The sequence below is a fragment of the Lipophrys pholis genome (assembly GCF_963383615.2).
Source record: "Lipophrys pholis genome assembly, chromosome: 6".
In the NCBI taxonomy this organism is placed as follows: domain Eukaryota; kingdom Metazoa; phylum Chordata; class Actinopteri; order Blenniiformes; family Blenniidae; genus Lipophrys; species Lipophrys pholis.
Genome location: NC_137629.1, coordinates 20,273,272 through 20,299,169, shown reverse-complemented (window position 1 = coordinate 20,299,169; position 25,898 = coordinate 20,273,272). Strand labels below are relative to the sequence as shown.

At 41.6% G+C, this 25,898-nt stretch overlaps 2 protein-coding genes across 3 annotated transcripts in view; both read left to right on the top strand.

Annotated features, from left to right (window-relative positions):
• Window positions 1-1,461: 1,461 nt before the first annotated feature.
• On the top strand, window positions 1,462-10,204 carry itk (IL2 inducible T cell kinase). Its single transcript, XM_080465895.1, has 17 exons — window positions 1,462-1,686; window positions 1,815-1,919; window positions 2,067-2,148; window positions 2,355-2,480; window positions 2,748-2,785; window positions 3,930-4,081; window positions 4,178-4,243; window positions 4,354-4,408; window positions 4,839-4,918; window positions 5,926-6,068; window positions 6,224-6,298; window positions 6,484-6,652; window positions 6,746-6,962; window positions 7,049-7,113; window positions 7,250-7,368; window positions 9,570-9,727; window positions 9,832-10,204. The coding sequence occupies exons 1-17, from the start codon at window positions 1,549-1,551 to the stop codon at window positions 9,895-9,897; spliced, it is 1,854 nt and encodes a 617-aa protein (XP_080322021.1). The 5' UTR covers window positions 1,462-1,548; the 3' UTR covers window positions 9,898-10,204.
• Window positions 10,205-12,461: 2,257 nt separating this feature from the next.
• Window positions 12,462-25,898, top strand: part of cyfip2 (cytoplasmic FMR1 interacting protein 2) — a 29,094-nt gene continuing 15,657 nt past the window's right edge. For both annotated transcript variants that reach the window (XR_013935427.1, XM_080465808.1), the window contains exons 1-10: window positions 12,462-12,647; window positions 20,861-21,010; window positions 21,098-21,187; window positions 23,074-23,151; window positions 23,483-23,584; window positions 24,187-24,368; window positions 24,473-24,569; window positions 25,069-25,197; window positions 25,295-25,399; window positions 25,494-25,582. Coding sequence is in view for 1 of the 2 variants with exons in the window: in XM_080465808.1 (XP_080321934.1) it covers window positions 20,894-21,010; window positions 21,098-21,187; window positions 23,074-23,151; window positions 23,483-23,584; window positions 24,187-24,368; window positions 24,473-24,569; window positions 25,069-25,197; window positions 25,295-25,399; window positions 25,494-25,582 (989 nt within the window). In the remaining variant the exon portion in view is untranslated. The remainder of the gene's footprint in view (window positions 12,648-20,860; window positions 21,011-21,097; window positions 21,188-23,073; window positions 23,152-23,482; window positions 23,585-24,186; window positions 24,369-24,472; window positions 24,570-25,068; window positions 25,198-25,294; window positions 25,400-25,493; window positions 25,583-25,898) is intronic.

Sequence of the window (25,898 nt, the reverse complement as noted above, 5' to 3'; positions counted from 1 at the left end):
ATTGCTATTATTCGAATATGTGCATGGTTACTTTTAAACATATACAATGCACAATATGAAGTACTGTCTTAATTTGATCTGACAAATATAATATAGAAAATATATTTCCATTGCTTTCGTGAAATATTGCGCGTGCGTGTGTGTGTGTGTGTGTGTGTGTGTGTGTGTGTGTGTGTGTGTGTGTTGGGGGCTTTGGTGCTTGTGCTGTAGTTACCAGCGTCCGGGTGAAACTGACATTGTAGACATTTCAGAACCCCAGACTAAATCTTACAGTAATAGATCTTACAACATTTGGAACCCAAAAGCTAAAGTACATTATGTTTTTGTTGACCATACCTTGGCATGTATCTTCTATTAAACACAAAGATAAATTCACAAATAGCAAACAGGCAGACACATCTGACCACAATTTCTGAAATGATCTCTTCAGTACCCATTTCACAGAAAGAGGTTGTATTGTGACATTTTTAAAAGGATTTAAAAACAATAGTAACAAATACAACAATATAGCTTTCTTCTCTTCCATTCATAAATTTGGATTCAGTTTAATCTGATTGAAAATTAGATTAAGAAATTATAGTCCTTGAGTAGTTTTAATGGAGTTCTCCTCATGGTGGTGCTATAGTATCCAATACATGTTGATGAGAAGTGAGGATTTATTTTTTTCTAGATTCTAAACTTCCAACTCTGAACATTAATCATTATTTCTGAAATATATGAAAACCAAATTAATGATGGAATATATTTCTTCTTTTAATAATAGAAATGTCTTTTGTGGTGTGTGGGTGAGAGAAAACTGAACTCCTTTTGCAAAACTTCCGAAACCATGATTGTGGCAGGATTCCTGTGATATAAAAACAGTGGGCACATCTTTAAATATTATAACAATTTGAAAAGCACAAATATCCAACATGCTTGTTCAAGCAGCATATATGCCAATGTTCACTTTTGGTTTGCGAATTTTGTTTGTGACGCAAACAGTATATGACATTTAAGTGTTGAGAGCTTTTTATTTTGTTATTCTTTCACATATTTTATAATTACTCGAGGAATTATTTACAGAAATGCCAAAGCTGTGTGTCATTACAAAGACAGAATCATTTGTTTAAGTATTTGGGTTTTTTTTTTATGTGAAACTTGTCTTTAAAAAGGTTAAAAGTTCTCTAACCTCCGCACACTGTCATCTGACTTATTGCAACATGCTCTATGTGTGTGTGTGTGTGTGTGTGTGTGTGTGTGTGTGTGTGTGTGTGTGTGTGTGTGTGTGTGTGTGTGTGTGTGTGTGTGTGTGTGTGTGTGTGTGTGTGTGTGTGTGTGTGTGTGTGTGTGTGTGTGTGTGTGTGTGTGTGTGTGTGTGTGTGGTGTTGCTCTGAGGATGTGGTTTTTGCTGTGTGCACAACTTCATACCGGAAGCTCCGCGGCATTTATCAAGTCATAAGTCATCACGCCACCGTTTTGTTTGTTGTTTCACATTCAGAGTAGCGCAGAGCTCCAGGCAATCGAGGACATCCAGTGTTTCGGACCGTTGTTCAATTGCGTGTCCTCACCATGTTCCCCAGGGTGATTTTGAAGGAAACGATGATCAAAAAATCTCAGCAGAAGAAAATAGTGTCACCTTGTAACTACAAAGAGAGAGTTTTTGTTCTGGATACTCAAGAGCTGAAGTACTCTGAGTGTCGTCCTGGGGTGAGTTCATTTCTCTTGCTTATTTGAAGTGACACGGCTAATGAGGACATTTGGTATTAAAATGTGGCCTCCTGTCTCCTGTTCACAAAGTTTACTCTAGTATGAATGATCTTTTTTTTTTTTTACAGAAAAAGCCCATGCTGAAAGGTTGCATCCCGCTGTTGAGGATTAAGTGTGTAGAGACTGTGTTATGCGACGTCCCCATACCATGCAACTACAAGTACCCTTTTCAGGTAGGATTCCCAATACTTACATACATTGAATAATGTGTTACATTCTTTACATGTCATGTCTGTTGACCATGATAAAAGACACCCCTCCCGCCCCCAAAAAAAAAACAGAAAGAAAGAAAGAAATCTCAAACTTGCATGTCTCTACAGGTTTTTCACGACAACCATTACCTCTACATTTTTGCCCCAGATTATGATTGTCGTCAGCGATGGGTGAGAGCTCTCAAAGAAGGTAAGCCGTGTCAGAACGTAATAACACACACATCGGCATGAGACGCCATTCAAATCTATTGACTTTATATACTGCCGGGGTCACAGGTTGAAAACCTTGCTCAAGTCCAGGCTTGGGGTTCTTTTTGTCTGAATTTTGCATTTTCTCCCCCTCGAATGTGTGCCTCTTGGATATTCTCTTGCAGACGTGTCTACTTTGTGTTCCAGAAACAAAGCACAATAATTTGGTGAGCAAATACCACCCAAAGTTCTGGATGGATGGAAAATGGAGATGTTGTCAGCAGGCGGACAAGCTAGCAGCCGGCTGTCATGTTTATGACCCCGAGGGCGAGGGTAGGTTCTGTCAAAATATACTTGGTTTTTGGAGCTTTGTCATGATTGTTGTTAGCGTTTTATTCTTGTATTGGACACAACATGTGAATGAAGAAAATAATCAATGTCATTTCACACAAAAAACAAACGAAAAAAAAACAACTAACATTATTTCAAGTTAAAATGGTTTTAAGGAATTTGAATATATATGATCATTTGAAATCTTGATCTTGAGTATGAGTGCTTTGCATGTTTCTCATTAATTTGGCATTTCTCTTTCCCCCACAGGTTCCAAAAAGCCACTTCCCAAGATCCCAGATTTAAAGGTACTGCTTTATAAAGAATTAAAATTAATACGCCGCTCTAATATTAACTGTGAGGTTTAACCAAATAATACTGTGATATTCAAAAATGATAATAAGACTCACTCATATTTCCGCCGCTTTTTCAAGAAGTGCTTTAACACACGTTCAAACGTTCAGGAACACGGTGGTGGAGAAAGCAGCCAGGCATGGTGTTTGCGCACCATTGGGAAAACTTGGGGTTCAGAGTTTCTTATTTATCTTTGTTTATTCGTCCGAACAGGTTCAGTAGTTGGAATACTGACACTACTTGTGGGCTTGCTTTGGCAGATCCAGGGGTCAAACTGCACCAGGCTTTCATTCTGGAAATATGCAACCAGTTTGTCTGCAATTTATTATATAGTTTTTTTTCTGTTTTGCTGAAAAAAAGAAAAATTGCACTTGCACTCGCTCTAATCGTCCATGTCTAAGGTGCGGTTATAAACGATGCTGTGCAGATTTATGCATGGGTGTCAGTGAGAAAGTGAATCAAATTAGGGAATAACTGGCATCTGAGACGCATGCAAAACAACATCCTTGGTTTTATTTCAATATATGCATTAGGTCCTGCTTTTGGGTTCACTATTACCCATATTGGCTTGCAGAACTATCACAAAATATCCTAATAAAGCACGTCATCGTGCTACAATTACATTTTGAAATGCCATAAGCCAGACAAGAGAGTAACAAGAACGTGACTGATGCAGAGCAGCAACAGAAGCTGAACTGAACTCTGAAAAACGTTTTCAAGATGTATTAATCTTTTATGATTTAGTTTTTTGACTTGAGGCGAGCCATAACACATCCATCCTAGTTATTTTACGTGGCCCCCTATAAAAAAAAAAAAAAAAATGTTGGCACCTCTGATCCTGTGTGTTCACTGTTCATCACTCATGTTGTTTTGCATCATGCCAGTGGTAATATTTACTACACAAACTCGCAGATTGATTTGAAAAAATATAAATATTTACTGTTGATATCATCCTGATTCTCTCTCATTGTTGAAGCTGATTACATTAATTTAATCTTTTATAGAGTATCATTCTCACTCTCATCACACTTGCATTGTATGTTGCAAAAAAAAAAAAAAAAAAAAGAGGATTTAAGATCAAAACTTTCTTTTTTGAAGCTGGAGTTACACAATTCGGGACAGCTGACAGTCATCGCCCTGCAAGACTACTCTCCAGTAAACGATGATGATGTACCTCTCGTGAAGGATAAGGAGTACATCCTTATTGACAGCAGCCACCCTGACTGGTGGGCCGTGCAGAAGGGTCAAGGGTAAGTAAGGCTCATAAACTTTACTTGTGACCATTTAAATCTTTACATTTAAAAAAATGTGTCCATATTTTCTTTTACTTTCTGATCCCTGATCAGGCCCATTGGTTTTGTGCCCTGTACATACGTGGCTGAAAAATCAGGCAGCAACTTTGAGAGATTTGAGTGAGTTTTATTACATTTTCCCCGCCTCTGTGTTTTCAACTGGATACAGGTACATTTAATTGATTTGTTGTTCATGGAACTGATTCAGTTGTTGATATGCCTTCTCACAGATGGTACAACAAAAACGTCAACAGAGGGGAAGCCGAGACTTTGCTAAAGACTGAGGTAAACACAACACAAGTGCTTAAGAGACGAGCGTTAATTCATTTTTCATTAGTTCACCCTCCAGGCCCGTCTTTGACAGAAAAATGCTGTTTCATGTCATAATTAGTTTGAATCAACAAGACTTTGCTCCCGTATGATGCAGTTGCACTTCAGCTGCAGCTACAGCAACCTTGCATCTGCATAATCATACTTCTGCACCTGTGTGATGGGAGTAAACCTTTTTTCTCACAACCACACTGCCCTATTTCCTGCCATGAAGTGTTTTGCTGAGGTTTGCAGGCAGACGAGAGAACAGTTATATCACATCATCACATGTCGCAATGGCTACCAGGCCTGCACAGGCACAAGCTGCAAGTTACAGCAACATCTAATGAGCGTCGCTTTTTTTTTTCTTATTCTTTCTGATGTTATTTTCTTATTCAACCCGCAGGGTCGAGAGGGTGCTTTCATGGTGCGGGACTCGAGCCAAGTGGGAGTCTTCACTGTGTCGGTTTTCACCAAAGCGCCGGGGTAAAAAACGTTTCCGTCTTCACGCTGTCTCCTGGAGGTTTACCTGACAATAAATCAGTTGAGATACCGAAAGCTGTTAACACAGTGACCAGCGAAAGGTCTTTTGTTTATGAAGCTCAGTGATTCATCTTGTCTTGGAAGTTGCCTTTCCAGTTGATTCTGACAAAGACAGAATTCCTTCTCAGCTAAAGCGTGTACAGGTGGAACAGTTTGGTGGGTGTGCAGGTGTGCGTCTTTCTTCTGTTTTGAATGAAGGCGTGCAACCAGTTGTTCTCTGCCGCTTTTTGTCTGTTGGTCGAAACAACAGTACCACAAGAACATTAACTTCAGACAAAGACTAAACACATTCAGAAAATGAGTTGCAAATCAATAGCCAAATGAGGTTAGACCGATAGAAAGTAGGAAAGAATTAATATCATAAATGAAAAAAAAGGTTTGCAACTGTGTGGCAACAAGTGAAAGGAGATTAAAGAGAAAACACCATCTTTGTATCTAGACAGAAACAACCAATTAATATAATTTCATCAAGTACATTTTTTACTTGCAATAACTTAATTGTTTAAGATCGATTAAAAATTACCTTTACAAAGTGTTCCAGGACAAATGGCAGTAGCTGAGTTTGTTGCCTCGTACCTTCAGTGGGCAAAGCTTTAAAGATCCTTCATATGCACAATTTGGACAGTAATTGTTCTGAGGATGCCAGGAGAAACGCTGGTGCAACCCTTGCACGACTCTGAGGGAAGATTGATCACTCTGATAGTGATGTACTGGGCAGGAGCCTTGAAACGGCAACAGTACATCAGAGAGATGTTTAGATGTGGCATCCTGGCAATGCAGTCTCAGTCTATAAATGCTTCGTGATCGGAGAAAACCTTTTGAGCAATGTCAACATGGCCACTAGTGGAATATTCCTCATGGGATTTGTTTGACGGTTTACACAGTTTACATCAGGCTTAGCCTCTGAATGTACATCACTTGATGTTTTAACGCTCTTTCATCATCCCAAGGTCAAACGGGGAGAGAACTCCAAGCGTGAAACATTACCAAATCCGACAGACACAAACAGCCAAGGCGGCATTTTACTTGGCTGAGAACTACCTGTTCAGCACCATTCCTCAGCTCATTCATTACCACCAACATAATGCCGCCGGTAAGTGTGCCACTTCCTTGAGGGGCTGAAATGAGGTTTGATTGCTGCAGTGTCTGATGCGTACATAAACATTGTAACTAAAGGGGAAGGAATTTGCGGGTCTAATGTCTTTTCATAAGTCCGTCCTTTCTTTTGTGTCTGTTTTTGATTGACAGGTCTTATAACACGGCTGAGACACCCCGTCTCCCGAGATGGAGGCTGCTCCCAGGAACTAGCAGATCCCTCACAAGGTTACATCAGTAATCGTTCAGTCAATAGACAAATGAAGCTAAAGATTCTTTTATTTTTGCTTACTTCACGTGGTGTTACTCTTCGGCTCTCTTTACCGATACAACTTGAGTAGTTGGGGGTTGATGTCTCCATCACCTCAAACACCTGTGGGATAATTTGGATCTCTACCTTTGTGCTGCTACAGATCAGTGGCAGGTGAATCCCGCGGAGCTGGTGCTGGGTCAGGAGTTGGGCACAGGCCAGTTTGGGCGGGTGCTGGAAGGCAGATGGAGGGAGAACAAGGTGGCGGTGAAGATGGTGATAGAAGGATGCATGTCAGAGGAGGACTTTAAAGAGGAGGCAAAAGTCATGATGTGAGTAATATAGTGGATAATTGTACGGTATTTTTCCAGACGATATCCACAACAAACCACTCATCTTATAGCTGTCGGTGTGTGTCCGAACAGGCAGCTCTCGCACTGTAAGCTGGTTCAGCTCTACGGCGTGTGCACGCAGCACTCTCCCCTGTGTCTTGTGTTTGAGTTCATGGATAACGGTTGCCTGACTGATTACCTGCGAGCCAGAAAAGGGCGATTGTCTGAGGATCAGCTGTTGGGGATGTGTCTGGATGTCAGTGAGGGGATGATGTACCTCGAGAGTTCCAACTTCATCCACAGAGATCTGGTAATCCAAACCGCCTGCAATTTTTTAATGACACATTGATGTCTCCCTGCTCTGTCAGACCAGTTGATCCTCTGTTCCTCCTACAGGCTGCCAGGAACTGTCTAGTCTCAAAGAACAACGAGGTGAAGGTGTCAGATTTTGGCATGACCAGGTATGCTTTTATAAACCCCTTCGGAAAACCTTGCCTGTGTGTGCCAATCATGTTGTCTACCTGACATTTTAAATAGTGTTTTTCATTTACAAGAAAGGTTTATTGTCTGGCCGTGTGGGGTTTGTGTCCATTATAGATTTGTCCTTGATGACCAGTACACAAGCTCCCAATGCTCCAAGTTTCCAGTCAAGTGGTCGGCTCCAGAGGTCATCAGATACTGCAAGTTCAGCAGCAAGTCCGACATCTGGTCGTTCGGTGTGTTTCTCCTTATTCCTAACTTTAAACTCTTGTGTTTGTATGTCTGACCTCCTGAATATACGGCCGAGCAGAAGAGTGGCACACAGTTACAACATGAATCAAACGATGCCCATGTGGGAGCAGAAACTGAACTTTTTTGGTGGATAGTAAAAACTCATGAATAGAACACGGTCACAATTGGGATTCAAACTCAGATGGGTTGTGGCTTTGGCTTCTAATGTTGTCTAACTAATATAGATCATTAAGCAGCCTTCAGATTAATAAAGGAAGCAAGTTTTAAAGTTTGATGTTTCATGTCAAGCACTCAAACAATTTCTGTGTATAATAATAAGAATAATAATGATAATCAAAACACTTCACCTTGTAGGTTACACTCAAACACACACTCATACCAAGGCTGATATGTAAAGTGCTTTATGGTTCATTGTCTTGCTAATGGTTATATTGGCAGATGGTGATCGAACCACCGACCACAGAGTGAGTCGATAACCTGCTTTTCTATCTGAGTACCAGCTGCAAGTGGGTTTATTTTGATAGAAAACTGATATGTGAGTTAGATTAGATCTCCTCGGATGTGTGGTCATATATTTTATTCCAAGGCAAATAGAAAGTAAAATATACAAGGCCTTTTCAAAACTTGTCATAGTAATATGCCAATGAATGGCTTTACTGCTATACAGCTGCAATCAGTACTAAACGGGAGACAAACAGGAAACTTTTTAACCCAACATGAACAGATCATACGGACGGGAGCTGCAACTTGCAGATATCAAACACGTCTAGAGTAATGAGGTTAGATGAGGCATGAGGAAATTGGTGTAATACTTTGTGCTTGTTTTTGACAATAAGAATATATGTACAATGATATCTGCTAACCTGTATCTTATTCTAAAGATAAAAGATATTCATACCTCAGAAATCCTGGGCAGAAAGTAAATTCAGTTTTTTTTTTAGTGTCACCAGTTGTAAAACATTTATCATTTGCCTTGTATGACTGTGGGTTTTACAGTCTAACCGAACATTAAGGAAAAAAAACGAAAGCTCTGAGAAGCTAAGAAAATAAATGTTGACCTACAGACCCTCTGAACGCAGCCTGGTGTTTTCAAGACCACAGCTGTTAATGGTATTAGTAAGTTGGTCTGCGGGACTACCGCCAACCTTCAATGGGGCCAGAAAAGGAATAATATCAATTCCAGATTGACCAGTACGATAGTGTGGAGGAAAAAAAAAAAGATCTAGAAAAAAGTGGAACCTTTCGAAATGAAGAAACAACAGCATCTGGTTTTACCATAAAGTGGACTCAATTTGTGAAGAGCCAGGGAAACCCCATTTCTGAAAACGAAGACGCTGTTTGTAGAATGGAGACAAATCTTGGCGCTTCCAAGACCATGTTCTCCAATTAGATGGAACAAAATAAAAGTTGCCCTGGTTATTCACTATAACTTTGTCACAAAAAACTAAAGTTTATAAAGAAAACAAAAACTATCAAAGCATTCTTCTGCAACATGTACACACAGGTGTCAATGACCTCTCTCGCAGTTGTACAATGCCTCCAAATGTTTAATTACCCTAAAATCTGAAGAATAAAGAGAATTTGTAGCGGTTGCTCCCTCCTGGAGTTACCACAGCGGAGTATGTGATCCACATGTTTGATATGGCCCAACTTTCCCACCAGATGCCCTTCCTGGTGTAACCTGAGCAGTTGGGGCCTTGCTGAGGGACCCAAAGTGGTGATCTATTAAGGCAGGAAACGTCTGGCTGGAAGGATCACTTCCCTAAGTCCTACCAGCAGCGGAATAGAAGTGGCTCTCTGTGTATCTTTGGGCTAATTGAAATGACCATCCAATCACCTGTTAAGAAAAGCAGAAGTCTTAACTAAGGATGCTTAACCCATTATGCCCATTATTCATCTCCATACTATTGCTGTATCACTTAAATACAGGTTTTAAACTAAATGATTGATTTTGGATAATAATCTCTTGATTATTTCAACTAAATTCAGGCCGGTAAAAACTATAGTACACATTATTTTATGTAAGTTGTGCTCAAACCCCATGTATTAATACAGTGGAGATCCTGTCATCATTCATTTCGGTTTACTCTAATTGACCATTGACTAACCGCCGTTTTTAACTCTTCACTGGCAGATTCCTACATACAGTAACACTTCACGTCTTTCTCTGTACCCCCATTGTCAGGTGTGCTCATGTGGGAGGTGTTCACCGAGGGCCGTCTGCCCTATGAGCACCTTTCTAATGCGGACGTGGTGGAGTGGCTGAACAAAGGCCTGCGGCTGCAGAAGCCGCGCTTGGCTCCACATTCCGTCCACGTCCTCATGGAGTGGTGCTGGAAGGAGGTGAGGACAGGAATTCAACACGACTCAAGTAGAGTAGAATAAGAGCTGACTCACGAATCGAGCACTTCTGCAATAATGCGTTTTTCTCCTGCTCCCGTTCCCAGAAACCAGACGATCGGCCATCGTTCAGTCTCCTCCTACATGAGATCGGCTCCCTCTCGGGCATGTGAAGCAGCCAATTTAAAAAAAAAAAAAAATGTAGATATATTTTTTAAATATTTTATTTATTTATATTTATTGATTCAAGCACTGTTTGCTTTGTTTTTCTGAAGTTCAAATTATTACAAAAGACAAGACAGTCTCATAGCCATGATTTGCACTTTATATGTTTCATATCTCTGTGCACAGTTATTATAGGCTCATACTGGCGTTTTAAACTGCTGCCAAAGGCTTTCTACAGAGTTTTCTAAAGTTGATGAGTAAACACTGACATGAGTATGCACTGGATCAGTTGTTGATTAAATGATTACTTTAACTAACACGAAGTGTTACTTGTAATTCTTCTTCACGGTATCATATATCAATTACAGGGGGGGGGGGTAAGAAAGAACTGTCGGGATGCGTATACAGTGGTCCTGAATGCACACGTGGATGTATGAACAAAAGAGGATTTTTCATGACGATGAAGTTGGGGAGTTGGAGCATCCTTGCAGGGTTTGCCTGTCACCATGAAGAACTTCCTGGGGCATCAGGGGGGTCATGCTGAAGGGTCTGAGCAGGCCTCTGGGCCAGTTTCCTGAGCTCGTGTGGGCTGATTTCTTTTCCCAATGCTGTCTGTGGCTTTTATCCCATCTGGGAATTACTTTCTCTGCATTGTCCTGCTGGTACCTCAGCTGAGTTGTCATGCTCTGGGGGGGGGGGGGGGGTGCTAGGTTCTGAGTCCAAGCACAAACATATTTTTTGTTAAATATGACTCAACATAAGGACAAATGTGGCAAAAAAAACAACAAAACGATTAAGAGATTAGGTATTTAAACCTTGACAAAGCACACATGCTCAGAAATGAATCTCCAGGAAATCAAATATAAAAGCAACACAGAGGGAAAACATAACTCATGAGACAAAACAGGACGGGATACAAAACGTATCCTTTAAAAGGACTTTACCATAATCTGACATTTGTCAACATTGACAGTGCGCTGATAAGGTTTTTCTTTGCGTCATTAGGAGAACGCTGACAACATGTTTTTTCTGGATAACGTGCATATATCAATACAAAAAAGTGTCATTCAAGAGTCACCAAGAGTCATTCTTATCATTTATGTAATTCATGAAGCTTGTCAGGGTGGTTCAATGGTTAGCAGTGGCTGCAAGAATAGCACAGTTCAAGTTCAAGCAGGTCAAGCTGTGCTCATGGAGAGGATTTATTACATGTACCTCCTTTCACAGTCCAATTGTATACAGTAGATTAGATTAATTGGTAGTTACATTGGTTTTGAGTGTTTGCATGCTTGTGGGTTTGCTAAAGGAGGGTTGGGAGGATGAATGGCCCAAGCTGCTTCCTGATATGCAGGTGCAGTGGTGAAACGTGGAACTGCACGTCCTGCTAGGATTATTGGAGGACCACTTACCATCTGTCCAAAACTACCTATTCCTATAGAAATAATACAGAAATTAACATATACATAAAGTCATGTGAAGATCCAAGTTATGACCACCAGATCTATAAAATACAGGATGTAGTTATTCTTCTAATTTACTCTTTCAGCTTATGCCAAAAATACATACAGTAATATTAATAATGATTAAAATAATGATAATAATAATAATAATAATAAGAAGAAGAATCCTACATGAAAATGTTATAAAAAGCCAACTACACAAATACTAAATATTAAACACACTGCTTTTTATCAGGAGAAATTATGATATGGAGTAAAATTGGGTTTAATGCAACGCAAGGGAGCACATCATGCACGCAATCCAACTGTTTTGCTTTTGAAGTGAAGGTGGTCGCTTTATTTTTCTAGTTTTGTGGGAGTCAGAGGAGAGGTGCCTCTTGAAAAAGAAAAAAAAAAAAAAAAAAAAACCTTCCCCCTGGACTGACTTTTCAAGGGGTAAAAATTACAAAGAAAACAATGTGTGGAATATTTTCACAGAATGAACTGCTATATCCAATTTATTTGCTGGAAATTCGATGGATAAGAGTCGAGGACATGAAAAAACACGGAAGGCCCGAGTAGAAAAACCAGTGACTCTGCAGTGAAAGCTGATTCATTAACGCCATGCTTTGAGGGTAAGTTTGTTAAAACGTGCATGCTGAGGCTGCAGGAGGTTGCAAATGTAGACAGCAGTGTTTCGACATTTGACCGTATTTTGTGGTTAGTGCTCTTGCGACACAATGAGAAGGTTGTTGGTTCAAATACTAGACGGGCCTTTCTGTGTGGAGTTTGCACGCTCTCCCTGCATGTGTGTGTGTGTGTGTGTGTGTGTGTGTGTGTGTGTGTGTGTTTGCCCTGTGATGGACTGGTGACCTGTCCAGGGTGTCACCCGCCCTGCAACCCTGCACAGGATCAAGAAGTTGACATTTTAATTTGACCGGAGGACTTCCTCTATACATGATGCAAAGATGACAATTTTGTGAATATGCACGTATGTTACTTTTCCTAGATGATGAAGCTAAAACCAACATGTCGAAGGCCCCTCATCACCATCATCATTATCTTCATCATCATCATCATCATTATCATCGCCCAGCGCTCCGCTGTAACGGCCCCTTTAAGAAAATGCACTTGCAGCCATTTTCTGCTCTTTGTGTGGGGTGGATTAGCTCTGGGTAGACACTGGGCGAAACTAGAGCATCAGTCGGCCCCAAAAGACGAGGAAAAAAAACGCCCAGGCAAGCTCGGATCGCCGTCGCAAAGCGCGACCCGGTCCGCCCGCCCGAGTTCTTGTCGCCGGACGGACATGCGATTATCAGGTACGATTCTCGCGAAGCGGCGGATGCAGCCGCAGCGCGGAGGCTGAGCGCTGGTAGTGATGATGGCTGGAGACCAGAGGGCTGTGTGTGTGTGTGTGTGTGTTATTTTTCTTCTTCTTCTTCTTCTTCTTCATTTCTTACTTTACTTATATGTCCGTGCACGAACAACCGGGCGGATCATTGAGGGATCCTCCCGGCCGAGAAGCGGACCGTGTGCGGCGGAGGGATCCCGGGCGATCCCCGTTAGCTTCCATCGGCGGCTCGCGGGGAGAGGGAGAGAGGGAGAGAGAGATGGGTGGGGTGAGGAGAGCAAGTGCACTGGTGGTGAATGATGGAGCACGTAAACCGTTTCCTGATCACATCAGCGATCATACGAGGGGAGGTACAAATTAAATAAAAGAAAAAGATAAGGAGATGAAGTAGATGCTTCAGATGGATTCATTTCAAAACCGTCTCTTTCATCTTATTTTTTCTCTCTCGTTTTTCGTCCCTCCCCTCCTCTTCCTCCTCTTCCTCCCCCCCCCGATCCATCCGACCAACAGGCCACAGCAGCAGGCGCTACTCACAGCCTGCACACCGGCATGCATGCATGCATGCAGGGCCCGTTACTCATGCAGAAAATGGCAGGATCACGCTGCTTTTCGCCTCTAAAACGAGGGTGTATGTACGCATCCTGTCACTCTGAGGGGGGAGGGGGGGGGGGGGGGGGGGCGTGAATGTGGAGCTGCTGCAAGTTGTAAAAATCTGCATGCCAGCCCCCTTATCAGCAAGCAGTGATGTAATGATGGGCTGGAGATGCTTTGCTGCTTGGAGGCAGTGATCCACGCTCAATGAGAACCACTATCGTAGTGCCATTTCAGTAGGGCAGTAGGTGGAAACATTGAAAAACCAAAAAGCTTGGACTTCCTCCTCGAGATCACTACGATGGCTGTGCCTGACATTGGGTTCATATATGTGGATTATTGGTACAATGCACTGCACTGGTTAAATTTATCATCTTATAATGAGTGGCTTTGAATTCAACCCGGTCTTACTGTGTAGAATTTGCAAATTTTCTGTGTGTGTGTGTGTGTGTGTGTGTGTGTGTGTGTGTGTGTGTGTGTGTGTGTGTGTGTGTGTGTGTGTGTGTGTGTGTGTGTGTGTGTGTGCGCTTGTATTTTCTTCTTGTTTTCCTCCCACAATGCAAAATTGTGAATTTAAAGTTAATTGCTTGGTGTGACTGTGGGACAGTGTCCAGGATTGTACCATGCCTTCATGCATTGCTGGGATTGGCTACCTTGGTTAGACACCACAGTGTAGAGATAGATGGTAGATGAATGGTTGTCTGTTGTATTGATATATCCATGAATCAAAGTTGAATTTCCAATGGATTTATAATCTGGATTGGATGACCTGAATGTTAAACTTGATACGGAATACTCTTACTTGTACTTCTAGGACTATATTTTTCTGTAATGTAATTTAAATTATTCTTGCAATCCTGTAATGTACTGAGTTCTGTCGATCCATCTTCTATATCATTTTATCCAATTCAGGGTCGCAGGGGGGGGCTGAACCTCATCCCAGTATACTATGGCTGGGAGCAGAATAGTGCAGAGTAGTACACTGTGGACAGTTTACCAGTCCATCACGGTGCAAACGCAGAAAGACAGACAACCACACACACTCACATTCACACTCATGGATAATGTAGCTTGACCAAAGTCCACGGGGATGATATGAAAACTCCGCAGCCTCAACCACTACACAATATGGATAGTATGAGAAGAATCGGCTCATAATTTTGTATATAAAAAGAGAAAAAAAAGACATTCTATTCCACTTAAAACAAAAATTAGTGCTGCTGCAGAAAGTCACTGATATCATGACGAAATGGGCTGAAGTCACGGTTGCTGTTGCTGTACGAGACATGGTCGCTCACATTAGACTCTTTGTGGACCCTCACCAATTTATGTTTCCATTATGATCACTGGTAAAGCTGACTCTGGGCTAAATTGGTACTGTAACCACCACATGATGACTCCAACGTTGTGCTACTTGCAAATTGTGTCCTGCTTGAACAAGTGGTATTGATAAAGTGTTGTATTTATCAGTGGTATTGACAACAGATAAGATGGGAAACCTAAATGAGGAAGAAGATCTTAACGCTAAATCTATAATTCCATCAGTACAAAATCAACGGCTGGAATCATGTGTGTGCTAAATCAAAGGAGAAAGTCAAAGAAATCAAGTTTACATGCCTTCGGATGTAAAGTTTTTTTTTTTTTTTTTTTTTTTTTCATTTTCTAAACCTGGAAATTGTTTAAATGAGTTGGATTTATGAAACCATTTCAATTTGGTTTGTTTTGACACGGACCTACTTCAGGCGTTTCCCTTTGACGGCTTATGAACCACATTTTTGTTGACTAACCCAAAAAGTTTAATAGATGTTGACAGTGTGTAGCACTGTAGTACTCCTAATTATGCACAATGTAGAACAGTACTGTCGTGACATCTCTATAGTGGCCTTGTTGTTTCTCCTCTGCTGCTTTTAGAATGGGACAATTTGGAAAGTACAGGCCGTCTGAAGGGCGTGCAGACATCAATAACCAACCGGAAGTAAACGTAAACTATGCTGACAAACTGTGGCAAATCAATGCCTTTGGCATGAATGTCACTATTTCAAGAACTTTACCTAACGCCATTTTGAAAACCAGAAATCCCAAAGTCTTATTTTATTTACTGTCCTCTACCTGAACATCTAAAACCAAGTTTGTTTGTTTCTCTACTCCATATTCATGTGACGCTCATTGTTTGCCAGTTCTAAAAGCAGAGCGTGACAGCGTGGAGCTCATGAGACAACAGCTTTTTTTTCTTTTTTTTTTTTTTTTTTTGCTCGTGCTGGTCTGTGAAATGACAATCAGCCTGCGAAATACCTCAGTCAGCTAGTGTCATGAACATGATGCCTGCATGCTGCAGGCCACACAGAGGCTGCTGGAAAACCCTCAGCTGCGGCGTCGATGTGCGTGAGTGGATGTGCTGCACATGATAGTGGAGGCGTGTGTGTCCAAAGGCTCTCGTTTCCCTTTATCCCACGCCGGTCGGATCGCGTCCCGTTGTTGCGTGGATGAATATATATTACGCAGCTCGCCTTTGGGGGAGATCCCGATGAGTGGTGTGACCCCGCAGTTGACACACTTTCGTTTGAATTACACCAATGGCCTGTTTCTGCACGTTATCTATTATCTATGCACACGCTGTTGGGATCTCATTCATTTTTCTTGATTACTGCCGTATCTTAGGTTTCACACCATCTTTATTAAAAATGCAGGACTAACCTCCCATATTTTTGTAGTTCCCCATCTTTTTTTCCCCTTCGAACCTAGAAGTTGCAATTTTCTTAGACTGCAGTAAAACTCAGAGGTTTTACAAGATTTTTTGTTTGGTTAAAGATCTGACTATAAACGGTGATGGAAGTCCACAGTTTTGATCCCTCACTGAAAGCTATTGCGACATTTGCTCATGTTTGTCTTGGATAGCATAAACTCACACAAAGGCTTCAGGACTGTGTTTACAGTTACAACTTAATTCTGCGATCCAAACCACAGCAGGAAAAGAAAATACAATATTAAAATGTTGCTCACATGGTTTTAGATGCCATAAATAGCTTTATATTATGTGATTGGTCCCGGGGAACCTGTGGGGGGGGGGGAACAGCTCTCTGTTTGGGTGTGCCGGTAATCGTTAAATGGTCTAATATGTTCATTTTGCCCGGGCGGTGTTAGATCATTATGGAGTGCCATGAGTTCAAAACAAGTTCTGCGAGCAGACGTATCAAATAGGAAAAAATTTTTTTTTTAATATGCAGGATCTTATCATGAATAAAGAGCTGCCTCGGAGCAACAGTAATAAACCAAGCACATGCAATCAGCACTCCTGTGTTTGAAATGGGGCGGCCTTTGTGGGATTGATCAGCTGCTACACATTGCTGTCACGCTGCTTTGCTGAAGAGCAGAACAAAACACGTAAACCGATTCCGACTTGAGCTGCAACAGAAATATCATGACAATGCTTCCTCCTCGACTAAATGCAATCATGGATTTATTGTGAGGGGGGGTTTTCATGAGCTTTAAGCTCTTCATTACGCCTAAACATAGTATATCTCGGCGTACAGCAGAAGCAGAAATTTGTTCAGACACCTTCAGGTCATGCCATATCGAGGCTCTCTTAGAAAAGGAGCTTCTCAGAGAGACTTTGCTTGCTTCCTTCTTGTCCACTTTACATAGGATGGCAGCATTAAAATGAGTTCAAGTTAAATGCATCAACAGTCGCACCAACAGTGGTTTCAATCCCAGCAAACCTGCCAAGTGTGATCGCCTGTACATATTTGTAGCACTTCTTCTGTTACCTTTAGTCTTCAATGGTTCGTCTTGACATAAGCACATGACCCAAAGCTGTATACTATTTATAAATATATATATATATATTTATATATAGTGAATTTGGCTTTGGGGGAACAGTTTTGTTACGCATATTATTGATATCCAACTACTGTGAGAGTTTTGTGAGAGCTGTTGTCTTGTTTGGCCTCCTTCAGCTGTTCCACCATAATTGAAGCCTACAGCGATGGTACCAGGAGCCCAGAAGGGAATGAAGGGGCCCTTTTGCTTTGTGAAGACACACACACACACACACACACACACACACACACACACACACACACACACACACACACACACACACACACACACACACACACACACACACGGATGGACAGACAGCAACACCAACTGTTGAACAGCGTCTGTTATAGGGTGGGAAAGTTTATTCAGCCAGCTCCGGCTTTAGATTGCGTCTGTATTCGCAGGCACAGATGGGAGTTTTGAAGCACTGAGCGTGTTTGTCTGCCTGACGAAACCTCTCTAAGCAAGATGGATGTACGTTTCTTTTTCTGTAAGCCAAACAGTTGAAAGTAACCCATGTGAGTCGCTAAGAGAATCAAGAGAGTGTGTGCATCCAGGTTGTAAATCTGTAAAAGTCACAAGAATCTCGGCCTGTGAGGCTACAGATCATTTCAAGGTTTCCGCAGCAAACTGGAGTACAAATTGGCAAGGACAGTTTTCCCCAAGTCTTAATCAACTGGAGGTCCGTAAGCTTGTGTTTGTTAGAAAATCACACGGGCTGTACTACACACATGACATAAAAAGGGTCATTTGAATATGTATAACGCATAAAAGTTTAGAAATTCTTGTTTCCAGAAATTCTCATGCCATTCATCTATCCTTCACTTTCTCAATTTCAGCTGTTTTACACAGACTGGAATTTTGTTAATATTTTCTGTCGATTAACCTTTTCTTTCTGAGGCTGCCTGTTATTTTCACAAACTAATGCAAAAGTGCAAATCTTCTGGCGACTGAATAAGTTTGATCACATCATCTTGAGTTACAATACAGTCGTGATGTTATCTCTTATGTTGATATATCACGTTCTGCATGTCAATAGATTTGGGCGATCAGATGGCGCAGAATGAGATTGAGTTGACAGCGGATTGTATTTCACTTAATTATTATACCTTGCATCAATACATGGTGAAAGCAGGTCAGAGGTCAGGTGGACAAAAAACCATAAAAATCAGGGCGGAATTAGCAAAAATGACAACGTGATCAAACTGCTCCAGTGGTGGCAACTGAAGTAACGTAAAGATGTGTATGGTCAAATTCGTATCCAAGCACAAAGAGAGCAACAACACAACATTATGGAATGTCACATGTTTAAGGTCCCGTGTACATGACGACGGTGCTCGGAAGCCACTGACAACGTAATTTTATGGAAATGGTTTCCAAGGTACAACTTTTAGAAATTGCTCCGTCTTCTTGGAAATGAGGGAAAACAATTTTTCTTAGATGGGCAATAACAACAATGGCGCCCTCCAGAGTGTCATGACTCCCAGTTCATATTCTCCTGGGACTTCGGTAGTTTTATAGTTGACAAGTCAGACGGAACAGCGATCCTATTTGGGTGTGTTCATAAGAACGTCCTTGCGCTCGCCATTGTTAAGAAGAATGTGTACCACATACCACCAACAGCACCCACTAGTGGCCCTACATCAAAACTACATAGTTTTTAGTGTGCCTGCCGTTTCCGTGTAAGCAGACATCATTTTCAAAACATTGCTGTGTTAAATGCAAAATTTTCTGAAATGACAATGCGAAAATGATTCCTTTCCCCTTGAGATTTTGTTGTTTAAATGGGGCCTAAGTAATACCTTGCAGTACCTGGACGACAATCCATCCTCTGGTCTTTGGGTTGAACCCTGCCCCAGCCGGTATTACACAGTGACGTGATGCATCCTGGACGTGTGGGCACCCAATCGTGGGCTCGCTACAATCATCCACCATGTGACAATTTCACTTTTAAACAGAATGACAGCGTGGACTTAACCTGAGGCTTCTCTTACCCTAGTTTCATTTACGTCGTTGCCTAAGAGTCATGTTTGCGCCACTTCCCTGATGATGTTTGTTGACTCAGCTGTTTTTCTGCCAAATTTAAGACTGGTGTTTTTTTTTTTTTCATGCAGCTTGTAACTTCGCGGCCTTCATACATGTTAAATTTGTCAGTTTGGCAGGACGTGAAACTCCACCCACCTCTTTTTCACTTGGTTTTTGAGTATTTAGTAGGCTGGCACATGTAGGCGGACTACCAACAGTGTACGTGTTGCATGAGTGTACAACTTAGTATTGCCTTGGGTTTCTGCGAATTTTCAGTGTGTTGCAATTCCAATAAGGGGCGGGTTTAGTCTCCATTCTTTCATGTGCCCGCCCCCCCCCCCCCCCCCCCCCCCCCCCCGGCTCCCTCAGCTGTGCTCGTGTTGTCGCTGGCTGTGAATATTAAGCTGATTATCTGTGCTGTCAGCCCTGTCTGCCAGGTCAGACGTAAAACACACATTTCTGAAAGTCACATGATATCCGAGTGGGCGACTTCCCGCGCCGGGGTTTATAATGAAGGGACGCTACAAAGACTGCACGGTTACAAAAATGTGTAGGTGTATAAATAATAAAATGGGAAATGCGAAATATGAGTTTGCTGCTATCTTTCAAAAAGTCCTTCTTCCTATGTTTGTCAAAATGTCATTCGCTATCAGGCGCCTCTTCACCTTCATCATATCTATGACATTTTCAAGTCTCTGCGTTTCAGGGATGATATGCTGCAAGTATGCAAAGAATGAGGCCAAAAGCAAAGATGCAGGTGCAGGGTGAACACACAGGCTGCCTAAATAAGCGCTTCAAAAGAGGAAATGAAGTTGTCTAGACATCTTAAGAGAGAATGTGTACGTGGTTGTAAGTGGATGATTGAGAGCTTCTGCTTCTCATTGCTCCTTGTGATCATTTTGATCTTTGGACTTTTTCACTTTTATGGGACATTTTCGCCTTTCATAGCCGCCTTCAGCAACCGTACTGGACTTTTAAATGCGAATACAAGGCGTTTTGCATGATAACAGTTGTATCTAACATTAGTCTCTCTCTGATGGCTTCACCTTAAACACAGTTAAGTGGAAGCAGATCGTGTTCTGCTGCGATATCTTCTCATGGATAGAATAAGCACAGTAACAATGTCAAACTAGGAGAAGCATAGCGAAGCACCGTTAGCAGTCAATATCCAAATGCTTGAGTTACGTGACTGCGTTGCTCCAGTGGAGCGATTCGATGGCAGTTTTCCTTTCTGCCACAGTCTGCATGCTCCCTGGTTTGCTTTCTCGATGTAAGTACTGACAAATCACACTGGTTTTGTGAGAGAACATCTCTCTCATTTCCCACCGCACTTTTTGAAAACCTCAGCCTACATGAGAGTTGCTATGAGTGGGGTGGAGGGTAGGTGGAGGGTGGGGGGGCTGCAGTCTGAAGGTGCTATACCACAGAGTCGTGGCGGGCAGCTGCAGAACGGTGAAGGTGTGTCTCTTCCACGAATTAATCATGTGGAAAAGCCCTGGTCTGGGCCACAAACCCTGTTCTTTTTGTTCTGCAAAGAGGATAAGAGAGGTGAGCTCGTGACCTGGTTTGAATCTCGCCGTGGACCCCTTGAGTTGCTCTCATTGTCCGGTGAGCAACTTGCAGGATCGCCATCGCCGGCGAAACAATAAATCGTGATCCTGCGAATTTATTTTGTCCAGTCTTCTTACTTTTTTTGCAATGCCTCAGTGTCTCATGTCCATTTTCTTCTCCCCTCCGTCCCTTTAGACTGTGGTGTTGTTTGAGTGACGCCCTGTTACCATGACGACCCACGTAACCCTGGAAGATGCCCTGTCCAACGTGGACCTGCTGGAGGAGCTGCCCCTCCCGGACCAGCAGCCATGCATCGAGCCCCCTCCCTCCTCCATCATGTACCAGGTACGTGCCGTCACCGTCCCCCTATCTTCGTCCGCTGCTGCCTTTTATTGCACCCCTCTGACTCGTTTGTCTGCCCTCCTCTCGCAGGCTAATTTTGACACCAACTTCGAAGACAGGAATGCATTTGTGACCGGCATTGCCCGTTACATCGAGCAGGCCACGGTCCACTCCAGCATGGTGAGACCACGGTCACCCATCCAGCTGAATTATTTGTTTTGTGGTCTCCCTTCTGTAGTAGCTGGTTCTCTTTCTGTGAATACAAAACCAACTGTGGGAAGCAGCCTCATGCCCTTAAAGAGAGCCTTGTTTTATGTGAATTGATAATCATTCGCCTCTTTTGTTAGGATTTGGCGCGCGCGCGCGCGCGCACACACACACACACATACACACACACACACAGAGAAGCTCACACGCTGGTGAATCAGGCAGGAACTAGACCACTAAACCGCTCTCCAGCATTCCAGGATGAATGGAGAGTGTGACTTGACTGGCAAAGAGGGGGAAGTAGCGCTTTATTTAACCTTATTGAATCAGGAAGTTCCATTGAGGTCGAAGCCGGTCCATTCGGGGACTCTCTTCCCTCAGCCGGAGTGATTGAGAAATCCGTCTCACCCACATCTGAAAGGAAGGAAATCATCCCCTGATAAAATATTTATCCAGTCCTGGGCTCCTTTTGAGATGTGTTATGCTTTTAAATGAGCTTCTGTGAATTCACATTAGTAGCAAACGCATAAAGTGAAGTAACAAAGCGTTCAATCAGTTGAGCTTTATTTGTGTAGCGCCAGTTAAAAGGGCTTCACTATGAATTGACTAAAACACGACGAGGAAACCACACACACACACACACACATGCATGCACTAAAGTGTGGTGGCGCTTTAAAGTTTGAGTTTCAAATATTTAGAATACAATAGCGTAGGAAGTACTTATACAGCATTGTTCACAGAGAAAAGAACATAAGAAATAAAATATCAAATATGTTAGAATAACAACTGAATAATTGGTTGTGAGTTACAAGTTGTCAAATATACTGACTTGCCTCATAAAGAAAAAACAGAAAGCAAAATGATTCAGCAAACAATGAATATATTTTGAACCACAGTTTAAAACAATTGTGATTAAAAAAAAAACAAGACCATTTTTATTCAAAAAGTGAGGTAATAGAAGCGTGTATTCCTGCCTCCTTTTCACTTCTATATTGCCTTAAATCAATAGCCATATAGGTACAAATGTACATATTTTTATAGTTAATATAAACCAATTATACCAAAGTTTAGAATAGCAATACATTTTTTTAATTGTTCACTATATGATTTATCACCTTGTGTTACAAAATATTTATAGTTTTTTTTTATATGTATATTGGCATTTCTTCTTCACAGTACCTGTCAAGTATTTGTCTTTTATACATTTAAAAAGAAATACCTTTGAACTTTAAGCTCACCTGCCAAGCCTTTCCACAAACTGACCCCACACACTGAAATACAGGGACGATAGAATAAACCAAAATTAAAAGGATAGAACATGAAATGATCTCATTTGTTGCAATGTAACCCTTCTCAGTAAATAACAGTGTTCAAATGTAAGCAGTGGAGCTCGAAATTTTACTTTACTTCAAGAACAAAACTGCAAAATTGTATATGCAACTATAAGGCAATGTCTGGCAGTATAAACATGAACGTCTCTCACAAACTTAAAATCCACAAACATAAATACCCATTAGACAGGTTTTTTTTTGTTAATTACTTGACCTTAAAGTTGAGAAACTTCATGCTAAATAAATACCAGACTTGTAGAAAATTTGTTGACTAGTCGGGTACTAGATGGTCATAGCCACTAGTCTTCCCAACCACGATGCAAAGCCAATATGATTGGTTAAAACCTGGTAGTAAGACATTGACTTTAAAATTAATCAATTACATGTGATAGAAATGGGTACACGGCCTCATTCTAATACACTAAAAGAGACGAAGCAATATACTCCACATTGCAGATTTAGAGGATCTAAAATCTCTTTATTTTTGGTGTTGTTTATGATGAATTGATTGTGATCATTGCTGTGCAGAATGAGATGCTGGAGGAGGGACACGAGTATGCTGTGATGCTTTACACCTGGAGAAGCTGCTCCAGAGCCATTCCCCAGGTAACACACACACACACGCACGCACACACGGAAATATGCTGCAGGTTGCCCAACAAGTAATACAAGTTGCCAAACCTGAAGTCACGTGGTCAAAAAGGACAACCTTGACTGTCAACCGAGCTTCTGCTCTGCCCTCACTTGTTTACACCAGCTAGAGTTTATCCACAAATAATAAAAAAAAACAAACAAGAATTGCAAATGCCTCCAATTGAAACACTGCCTGACCTTTTTGATATAAGTGATGCAAATAGGCCTAATTTATCACCCAAAAAAAAACTCTGTTGCATAAATGAAGTGAAGCTGTGTGATGGCGCCCTCTTGTGTGTTCTAGGTGAAATGCAACGAGCAGCCCAACAGGGTGGAGATCTACGAAAAGACTGTGGAGGTGTTGGAACCTGAAGTGACCAAACTTATGAAGTTTATGTATTTCCAGGTAAGATTTTCCATCAAACCTCTCTGGAAGAAGAAATTGCACGCAGAGGCAAAATCATAAACATGTCACCACTTCTTTTTTTTCTTTTTTTTTTTTTTTAAGATGCTGAAAATATGTTGATTAAACTGGTAATCAACATTCCATAACCAGCTCCACATTTATGTTTTCTCGTCAAAATCTGAATATAAAAAGAAATGCTTCCTAAGATAATATCAGGCAACAAAATAAAAGCTCCATCATGATTTTGATGTCATGTTGTGTTAAAAGGTTTTAACATAATATAACATGCAACCTTGATCATGATCTAACTTAATGGTAATTCATCACATGAAAATATTATTATTATTAATAGATATATAAAAGGGAATCCTTATATTATTCATGGTATTATTATGATTAGTATTATGTCATTATATACTGAGCTATATTAGTGAAGCAGCAATATACTTTCATAATATCAAGCTTTTTTGATAACCTTTTGGGGGGATCTAATCACTCGCATGATGCATGTGGCTGTTTCGAGGAGCTTCACTTCTTTTGCAGGAGCTTGGCAATTTGTCTTGGCAATTTGCCCAAATGAAACACACTCTGTTTTTTTGCAGCGGAAAGCCATCGAGCGATTCTGTAGTGAAGTGAAACGCCTGTGCCACGCAGAGAGGAGGAAGGACTTCGTGTCGGAGGCCTACCTGCTCACTCTTGGCAAATTCATCAACATGTTCGCGGTGCTGGACGAACTAAAGAACATGAAGTGCAGTGTCAAGAACGACCACTCTGCCTACAAACGGTAGCGTCACTTTAATGAACAGATATCACCTTGGTGTGTTTGCGTGCGTGTGCCCTCGCGCGCAATTTTCCCCGGGCGAATTTAACGCGTCTTTTTCTTTTTAGAGCTGCACAGTTTTTGAGAAAAATGGCGGATCCCCAGTCAATCCAGGAGTCGCAGAATCTCTCCATGTTTTTAGCCAATCACAACAGGATCACCCAGGTCAGTTTCCATTGTCTTCATATAGCGTTATGGGGAGGTCTGACTTAAGTGTGGCGTTCAATCTGTTGCGTCATGCAAGCTAAGCTGTTAAATTTCAGTTTAATGGGGAAGTGACTAGTTGGACGAATGAGAGGCTGAATGACTCGCATTTGGTACTGTGGTTGAACTTCAGCGTGTCGCAGGTCTTATTCAGTCTGAGGTAACGTATACCATTAACCCTCAGACAACAATTACCCAGGGAGAACCAACAAGACTGGAAACAACTCTAAAGAAACATAAACTACTTATACAAACATTAACAGACCAAACACACACAAAGTGACCAGGAGGAGCTCAAGGCAGTTAGAAACGACGATCAGTAGCTCCCTTATGAATGCAGTACTCTTCTTCAGCCAAATAGCCCCGAGTCACTTGTTGAAAACCCCCGCAGATAAGGTCAAACCATGTTAATGAACAAAGTGGCCTCGTCTTTCTGAAACCACCCTCGGTCTCTGCGCAGTGCCTGCATCAACAGTTGGAGGTGATCCCGGGCTACGAGGAGCTTTTGGCAGACATCGTCAACATCTGTGTCGACTATTACGAGAACAAAATGTATCTGACCCCCAGCGAGAAACACATGCTGCTTAAGGTAAAACGCCCGGTTGACATCTTTATCTGCTGCCAACCCGCAGCAGTCAGATATGCGATCAGTTTGCAGCCAAATCCTCTTTGTGTCTCTTTGTCAGGTTATGGGCTTCGGCTTGTACCTGATGGACGGGAACGTGAGCAATATCTACAAACTCGATGCCAAAAAGAGGATTAACCTCAGCAAGATCGACAAGTTCTTCAAAGTGAGGCTTTTAGCCGTTTTGGAGCATCTATTTTACGCAGGAGTGCGCAGAGAGAGAGATTCACTCTTGTGGCTTCTTTCTTTTCCTTCGACAGCTTCAAGTGGTGCCTCTGTTCGGTGACATGCAGATCGAGTTGTCGCGCTACATCGAGACGAGTGCCCACTACGAAGAGAACAAGTCCAAGTAAGAGTCAAGAACGAAATCCACCAGATTCTGCTGTCGACTCGACTGACTGAGAAGCGAAAGCAGGAACTAAGTCATACAAAACTAAGTTGTGTCGGTCTTCAATCAACGCGCTTCAAGAAGTAACATTATTGTATAGATATTAGAGACACGCTTTTAATTTAAATACAGTGATAGATAAGCCTATTTAAATATCAATTTAAATGAATATAAGCATTTGTGAATGTATGCTAAGGCACGATGTAATAGTCCATGTTGCTCTATATTATAATATATTCAAATCAAGGCAAATTTCAATATAATACAAATATGCAAA

Bases quoted from the DNA above. Each gene is read 5' to 3' on its own strand.
- itk (XM_080465895.1), top strand. From the start codon at position 1,549: ATGTTCCCCAGGGTGATTTTGAAGGAAACGATGATCAAAAAATCTCAG. The intron at 2,149-2,354 runs GTAAGCCGTGTC...TTTGTGTTCCAG, and splicing joins GGTGAGAGCTCTCAAAGAAG to AAACAAAGCACAATAATTTG. The intron at 6,653-6,745 runs GTGAGTAATATA...GTGTCCGAACAG, and splicing joins GAGGAGGCAAAAGTCATGAT to GCAGCTCTCGCACTGTAAGC.